At 34.6% G+C, this 8,856-nt stretch overlaps 1 protein-coding gene across 5 annotated transcripts in view; it reads left to right on the forward strand.

Annotated features, from left to right (window-relative positions):
* The window catches only part of NT5C3A (5'-nucleotidase, cytosolic IIIA), a 28,968-nt gene extending 20,742 nt beyond the window's left edge, over nt 1-8,226 (forward strand). For all 5 annotated transcript variants that reach the window (XM_075057085.1, XM_075057053.1, XM_075057069.1 and 2 more), the window contains 8 exons: nt 2,784-2,882; nt 3,333-3,402; nt 4,103-4,149; nt 4,551-4,636; nt 4,891-4,980; nt 6,257-6,419; nt 6,885-7,085; nt 7,848-8,226. In XM_075057085.1, coding sequence (XP_074913186.1) covers nt 2,784-2,882; nt 3,333-3,402; nt 4,103-4,149; nt 4,551-4,636; nt 4,891-4,980; nt 6,257-6,419; nt 6,885-7,085; nt 7,848-7,949 — 858 coding nt within the window. In that variant the 3' untranslated portion in view covers nt 7,950-8,226. The remainder of the gene's footprint in view (nt 1-2,783; nt 2,883-3,332; nt 3,403-4,102; nt 4,150-4,550; nt 4,637-4,890; nt 4,981-6,256; nt 6,420-6,884; nt 7,086-7,847) is intronic.
* Nucleotides 8,227-8,856: the final 630 nt, after the last annotated feature.

Consider the following 8,856-nt stretch of genomic DNA (forward strand, 5'->3'; position numbering starts at 1 on the left):
ATTCTAAGTCTAAAAATACATATATAATTTGCCTCCTGAAAGACAAAGGAATTAGTCAATTTATAGTGAAAAAATTACAAAGCATAGTCAAATTGTGTTATCTTTCATTATAGAGAAAAAGTGCTGTATACCCACCAAACAAGTGGTAAGTTTACTTTTGTTTACCAGCACTGTATAACATACAAAAGAAATACCATAAAACACCTTTAAAGAGTTGCAGATTGTTAATGTTTTATTTCATGAAACTAGATCTGCTGATAATTGTGAATAAATATCTTTAAGTGATTTGTAAATGTATTTCTCAAAAGATTAGGCAATTCTTTAATGGCTATTTTCCAGAAATTTTGTTTTTGTTAACACTCACTAGCTTTCTCAATGATTCCCAGCCTGGGATGTAGCTGATAGTTGGAAGCCAATCCTAATGTACCTTTTTTGAATTTGCTGTGCTAATAAAAGTAGCAAGGCACTGCAACCACACAGAGAACAACTGTCTTAGTTTAGGACGTACAACTTTTGCAGAAAATGTCTTTGCCATAGGATGTCAAAGGAAAACCTTAAATCTTCCAAACTAAGTGAAATTAATGCAGTTTGTTTCTTTATGAGACTTTAAAAGCAAAGTAGTAGTAAATACCCTGTCATGACTTAACAATTTTTGGCAAGATATTCTGGTATAGGTGAAACTTTTTGGATGGGTGGAAAACCTTAAAAAATTATCAGAGACTCACGATTAGGGGTTTAGAAGGATTTATATTTTCTGTTTTCATTAGTGTCTTTGAGGATATCAGCCAGAAAGTAGCAGTAAGCATACTGTGGATTAGAATTATTTGTTATATTCAAAAATGGGAGCACTGATGTGGAAGAAAAGATACAATCCAGCAAGACTAAATGTAAAATCTAGCACTTTCTGCAACTACCTGTTTCTGCCTAGGAGTAATTTTGAAGACTACTTGACCATTACCAACTGAATTTGAATCATTCTCACTGTATTACTACTAACGAAGCAAGTGTATTCAGACATGTATGCAAAGGTATTATCTGAAGACATGGGCCAAAGTAGCCCTTCAGGTGAGGCCTTTTCGGAGCAGAGCAGAAAGGTTATACCCACAGTTATGGATGTTGTGTTTCAAGAATGATATAATTCAAATGGATGGGCTAGGACAACACCATGAATTGTCAGAGGTTTAGAAAATTGTGCTCTGCAAAAGAAGATTGAAGAAACTGGGGTTCCTTAGTTAGGAAGAAGGGAAAAATATCCAGCGAGCACCTGTGAAAAAGAATACTTTCCTTGAAGATGACTGACCTAAAATTACAGCAAGGAAGGTTAAATAGAGATCTAGCAAACTTTTCTGAACATGAAGGTAGTTGAGCACTAAAATACACAGTTGAGGAATATGTGAGTGGAGGTTTTGAAGAACGGGTTAGACAAGTATCTGCTGAGAATGATGTAGCTGTAATAGTTTGCTTTACCTGAGGGCAGAGTGGACTAGAGCCGACACTTAAAGGCTTCTCCAGTTCCTTCTTTTCCCTGACACACCAGTGTCTTTTCCATTACAAAAACATGTGTTTGCAAGACTTTAAAACGTCATCTTTTTCTTAAATGATAACCTAATTGCAATTTGACTGCAAGACAGTTGTTGCTAATTAATAAAAGGGTTGTTAGCATCAAGAGCAGGAAGAAAGCGTTGCATGACAATTGGTGATATGAAAACTCTGGTTCCAGAAATGTGTCTGGAAATAGAAGCTGCTTTTTTTTTTTTTTTAGATTTTATTTAGCTCATTGCAGCTAAAATTACATGCTAGAAAAGCTGAATGATCAGAATGTGAAAAATATAATTCCTAGCACTTCATCATCTCTGAAGTTCTGTGTGCAGAAAATAAATTTTACTACTCATAAATGCCCTTGTAGACAGATTGCAAATGTCTGATGCCTTTGCTTTAAAGAGAGTCCATACATGATTATAAAGGAAGGAAATACATACTAAATTGGGACATTTCTGTCAATAAGTACTTCTTTTACAATTTCTGCAAGGTTGAAGAGAAACTTTTAGAGTAAGCAAAGGCTTGGCAGGGAGGGTGTTGTTTGGGGAGCGGTGGGGGTTTGTGTTGGTTGGGGTTTTTTTCTTTTTTACCAAATTCAGCATTTATCATAATATTCAAGAAATGTTCTTCATTCAAAAGGAATATGTGGTGGGTTAGCACGTGTTTGTTCAAAACTGTGCAGTAAAATAGGTAATAGAAAATGATTGATGAACTGGCTAGGGAGCAGGAATTATTTACTCTACGGCCTTGGAATACTCAGTTGACACATGCAGCGTTCTCAACAAAAAAAACCAGGTATCTAAAATCAGCCTGTCTTCTTTATCTATGTTGAAACTTTAAGAGCCTATTAATTGCACAAAGAGCTAGTTTTCAGGTTCACCATCTCCCAGTGACATACTTGAACCACAAAGTGATCCCATATGTCCTGTTTCTATGTATCTCCCTTATTTCCTACAAATACAATTATCTTTTCTGTGAGTGTCAGCTTACTGAATAATTTAGTATTAGGAAAGGAAATGAAAACAGATGTCGAGAGCAAACAGAATTGTATGCAGTTGTCAGTTAATATATCCAGAGTATTTTCTGTATCTTCATACACTTAACTTGCCTTCCTGTCCTGAGCATGTCTTGATGTCACATGAAACTTTATAGATACAGATCTTCCAATTTGATGGATAGCTAGTATTACCTAGTAAGTTTTCCTCTGTAAGTATATTTCTGTCTTTGTTCTTAACTCTTCACAGATGCCAGAATTTCAGAAGAAGACTGTCCATATTAAGGACCCAGGAAAAGTAGAGGAAATTATTTGTGGCCTCATCAAAGGTGGAGCTGCCAAGCTTCAGGTAAAGATAGTAGAAGGTGCAACCAGTTCGGAATGAAAGCAAACACGTGGTTGTTGTTCTATGCCAAAAGATTTTAAGAATACATGTATATAACAGAAGTCAGCCTTCAAGAAATCTCCAAAACGTAGACATCTGTTAACTCTTTTAGTAGCCCTTGTTGACTCAACTGTAATTCAACCAGACACTAGTTAAGTAAGTGATATAAACATATAAGCTTAGTAATTTCAGGAAATATTCTGACCAAAGGAATTAGAAAAACAGGCTTGTTAGAAAAAAAGTTATTCATGTGGGATATTCTAGCTTACATTACAATAGTTCAACAGAATAGGGAGATTTCTGTGACACATGATACTCAGCTGCAACTATTGTTGATCGTTCAGAATTTCTAGGCATTCTTTATTTTATCCCTCCGTGTTGTAAGACAGTTTTGCTTTTTCTTTCCTTAAATAGATTATAACAGATTTTGATATGACATTAAGTAGATTTTCCTACAATGGAAAAAGATGTCCAACTTGTCATAGTGAGTACTTTTTTTTTTTTAAATACAGATTGTTCACTCCTTTGAGTTTTTCCTGGATTTTATTTTTCTATCCAATTTATTCCCTAATATGAGATTTTATATTGACTTGTTACCTAACCTGTACATTCTAATGAAGTATTCTAGTGACTGTCTATATGTGGGTTTATGTATACGTATTTTAATCACAATCTGTGTGAATTAAACTCAGATAAATTGTCATTCACAATTAAAACATTAAGTTCTGAACTATAAGATGTTGGTGGCTTGATATGGTAGGGTTGACTTTTATTTTTTAAGAGTTCATAATAGTCCTGATGCCTGCAAGAACCAGATAGTAAACTCATCAGAATTCTTGATATTTTTATCCCGTAGCCTTTTAGAACAAACAAAGAAAATCCATATACTAATGAAGTGGGAATCCTAAAACACATAGGATGCCTCATGATGATTTCAGAAACAGTTAAATTGCAAGAAACAGGTTAGAGAGCTTGTAATTGAGCTTTTAATTCAGAGATGAGGGAAGGACATCTTCATGTTTATGAAGAAAAATGTGCCTTTTACTGGTTGCTGGTAAGAAAAGTTCTGAGGAAACATAGTGATATGTCATCAAACATTGTCATCCATGCCATTTACAGTGTTGTAGACCAAAGTAAAAGAAATATACCATATTGTTTAACACTTTTTTTTTTTCACCCTCCAGACATCATTGATAACTCTAAGCTCATCACAGAGGAATGTCGGAAGAAGGTAAATGGAAAACCTGCTAGCTATTGGTTTGTCGTACAGACAACTGTTATTATCCACTGGCTGTACTGTGTATTGAATTACACAGCATGACAAGACAAGGGATACTTTCAAATCCTTAAAGCTCTCTGAGCTCTCTCACTGGCTGCAAGACATCCCATCACTAATAGAAGTCAACAGAAATATTTGTATTCTTGTTAATAGCATGTAGTTCAGTTTACTAGCAGCCACTTTTTCTTCTTAGATATATTTACAAGCTAATTCTTTGTTCAAAGAGCATTTCAGACTCCATTTTATCTAAATAATGTAATCAGAATGAAGAAATTTACTTTGATTGGTTAAATAAATACCAAGTGTTATTTTATAAAAATACATTAAACAACTGGTAGTTTTTTTCCTTTCAGTTATTGCAGCTGAAAGAAACCTATTATGCTATTGAAATTGATCCAGCTCTCACTATTGAAGAAAAATATCCATATATGGTAGAATGGTAAGAGACACCTCCCATCTTCAAATTGTACTAAGATTAGATTTAATAAGCTTTTAAAAGCAAATTAATGGCAGTAAGTAGCTTTTAGCTAACACATTAACTGAATTAATGTCTGAGTATTGTGCAACAACTGGTTTTGCTTTGCAAACTTGAATAAGCAAGAATTAACCATACAGGATGCTTTTCATCATGAGATTTGAGGAAAGGTGAATCTTAATAAGTCAATTTCAACCCATTTTTTGTTTCTATTCTAGGTACAATAAATCTCATGCACTACTCATTGAACAAGGCTTACAAAAAGATAAGTTTGCAGAAATTGTGAGGGAATCTGATGTTATGCTGAAGTAAGTCCTTTTTGACTTGAACAATACTGTTTTGGAGAGTTTTCTGTAGATTCTTACTGGGGGGGGGGGGGGAGAAACCACCACATATCTGAGAATGTGACACCTTAATCTTGGAACATAGTGAGCTCTTTATGCTCCCACTTTATTGATATCTTGTGGCTAAATGCCTACAATGATCACACTGTATAAACTAGAGATCTGAAACTTTTTTTTTTAGTCCCATCTGTACAAGCTTGATTTCTGTAGACCTTCATCCTCTTGAACTTGCACTGGTGACACTTTTTTATAAGGGGAATGTAGAGTTCAACATTGTTCTTTTAAAAAACATTCCCTGTGAGACAAAAATACAGCATCTTGAGGAATATGTCTCACATGTTGTATTAAATATTATTCTTCCTCTATGGCTAAAGGCAAGTTTAAAAGCCAACAAAGTCCTTGCTTGAAATGTGCTCTGGCTCCCATCTCTTTTAAAGTTCTCCAAAATTGTCTGTAAATTTTGGACTACAAAAGAAATAGTGTTTGTTTATCATACTGACTAAATTCTTATCTTTCACAAAACAGACAAGCACACCATCTCTGCCTGTTTGAAAGCCTAAGTCCACGTGGGTTGAATCTTCATTCACAAGCTAAAATTCCCTCAAAAACTTCTGTGATTTTTTTTTTTTTTTAAATGTAAAATTCTACCTGTCTGTGTGGAGAAGCTGTATAGAGATAATATTATCTTGTTCCTGGAATACTATACATAGTTTTGATTGAATACTAAAAAACTTTCAGGAAAGAGTAACAATAAATGTTTTCAGGATTTAAAAACAAAACAAAATTAGTTTTATGGTAATAACCCTATAGAAAGCAAAATATTTAAGCAAGAAAGATTGAAAAGAAATGTACAGCCTGATAGTAACTAGAGAGAGTTCTAGTAGTTGCTTTGTACAGCCTGATAGTAACTAGAGAGAGTTCTAGCAGTTGCTTGCTTATTCTGGGGTGTTTGGGGTGAGGTAAGTGTTTTTAAGTCTTTAAAACACAGTTAGAGGTTCTTGGGGAAAAAATTATACAGATCAAGACCAAACAGCTTGATGCAGAAGTTTCTTGCTAAAACTACATGCCTTGTGTTAGGTTGATGGTTATTGCTAACCTGAAAAAGTGCGATAAAAGAAATAGTGAGATGCTCAGGGAAAATTAATTTTCTTTTCCAAAGATGACATGAATGTCTTCTGAAAACTCAGACTTTTTTTTGCTTGCTTTGAGATTTGATTTGTATTTACATTCTGTGTTGCAGAGAAGGATATGAGAACTTCTTTGATAAACTCAGTGAACATAATATTCCTGTGTTCATATTTTCTGCTGGGATTGGAGACATTCTTGAGGAAGTCATCCACCAGGCTGGGGTCTACCATTCTAATGTCAAAGTGGTTTCCAATTTCATGGATTTTGATGAACATGTATGTATGAAATAACACATTCTTATTAAACATGACTCTTTGTGGTATTTAGTAGCTATTTATATATACTACAAGATGAACATTTTAATGCAACAGATGTAGCCATCTACCCTGCCATATAGCAAATGAGAATTGCTTACTCAGCACTCTCACAGGCAAAAAACAAGCAGAAGATAACAGTTCAAACACTGTTAGCATGGTGTGACTAAGATACCATTCATTTCTTTTAACAACAGCCTCGCACTCAGCCCAGTACAGCGCTACTCCTCCAAGCAGGGAGGATCACTCTCTGCCTAGTCTTAACAGTGCTATTACAGACATTACATTATTTAACAGTAATTTATCTTGTTCATCATTAGAGATTACATAGTTCAGTGTTAGTTCAACAGTAATATCACCTATTTCATTCTAGGTTCTATCTTGCCTATGTGATACTAGAAATAACTTCAGTGGGTTTTTTAATAGGGAATATTAAAAGGATTTAAAGGAGAATTGATTCATGTTTACAACAAACATGACGGTGCCTTGAAGAATACAGAGTACTTCAAACAACTAAAAGACAACAGTAATATCATACTGCTGGGTGATTCTCAAGGAGACTTGAGTATGGCAGATGGAGTAGCAAATGTTGAACACATTCTTAAGATCGGCTATCTCAATGATAAAGTAAGTAGCCTTATCTAACCTTGTAAACTTTGAGTGAAACATTGTGAGTTAAACAGGTTCATTGTAATAAGCTTCAGATATCAAACCAAGTGTTTGGCCCATATTTGTTTGGAGATTTTAAACATTTTTCATGGATTTCTTGCCTTCAGTTTTTTTCTAACCCATAAGCTACAAAAACACAAGTGTAGATTGCTTTGGTTTTTGTACTGAACTAGTTCCAAAAAGGTATTTTGTTGAGAAGTAAAATTCAGAGGCTAGAGAAATTAATTCTCTTAAATTCCTGTGCCTCCTCCCCCTCCTTTCAATACTGGATTAATAATTGAGCAAAATTATAAATCTTCCGAATAACAGATTTAGGCCGTGTCTCCTGTTTTAGGGTTGGGGTTTTTTTGAGGTGACACAGAACTGATTGTTTGCTAAGTTATAATGCACATCCGTTTGCATTCAGGAGAGAGAAAACTTCAGTTTTCTATTTCTCTCTGCCTTTTGGGAAGCTGAGGAAGTAGTTTTTCTTTCAGTATCTTTATGTGCAAGATCCTGGAATAAATATGAGGTGTTATATCCTGTAATGCACACATAGTTATGTCAGGCTACTCCTACGCTGTCATCCTGTGGAATTCACTCGTAGGAGCGATAACAAGTTTGCATGGCTCATTCCTTGAATTTGGTGGAAAGACTGGGCAGTATTTTAATGACAAAAAGCCTTTCAGAAATTAATTGTATAACTAAGTGGGTCTTTGTCTTTATCCCTTTTGCAATTAGGTAGATGAGCTTTTGGAAAAATACATGGACTCTTATGATATTGTCTTGGTGAAAGATGAATCCCTGGAAGTTGCCAACTCCATCCTACAGAAAATCCTGTAAATTGCAGTCTCAAGTCACTCCATTCCTTCCAGGAGGCAACTGGACAGAAGAGCACACATGTGCTGTCTTATATGTGTTTATTACTCATTTACAGAACTGTTTAATTTAATTTAAAACTTTTATCTTCATTTTGGTATTTTGAAATATATATATATGGAATCCATTGTCAACTAGAAGCTCCTTTTACAGCTCTTATGCTGTTCTTTATTGTCTCACACTCCTGTTATAACTATATTTAAATTGGATTTATAGATGTGATAAACTGCTGCTGATGGGATACTATGGTTCACTGTCTTTTAATCAGTCATTTCAGAGGAGCATTTTAGAAAATGTGGCTATTTTGTAAAATTGAAGATGTAAACATTCTGTGAATAAGCAGCATGCACATTTGTGTTGCCTTTTCTTTCAAAGAAGATCCTTCAGTCTCAGCTGTACTTTGAAGGATCTTACTTATATGCTACAGACTGCCACAGTATTTTTTCATACATATATTTTTCTTCAGTAAAAATGCTTTATTCACCCAATTCAGGCAAAGTGTTTCTTCGTAATAGTTTTTTATATCATTACAAAGTATTTTATGTCCTTACTGTTTCTTTATCCTCTGTGGAATGGGGAGAATGTTTTAAGCTAGTATATCTGAGGTAAAGTTTCACATATTTGTAACAACAGATAGTTTCACAAGCTAATAGTACACAGCTGTAACTTCAGCCCCTTTTCAGATCTTATTTTGTCTGCTGCTCCACTTCTAGGCTGATGTTTCATGTCAAAGCTAGCATGGGTCATCTGAAATAATTTCTCTTGCAATTCTCAGTGAGCTGCTCCAGGCACAGAAAATCAAAACAAAGCTAGATCTTAATCTTGGATTTTAAAAGCTGACTTAGCGGTCTTGCAAAACCAAGCTTTCTTG

Source organism: Buteo buteo, chromosome 2 (genome assembly GCF_964188355.1).
Source record: "Buteo buteo chromosome 2, bButBut1.hap1.1, whole genome shotgun sequence".
NCBI classification, from domain to species: Eukaryota; Metazoa; Chordata; class Aves; order Accipitriformes; family Accipitridae; genus Buteo; species Buteo buteo.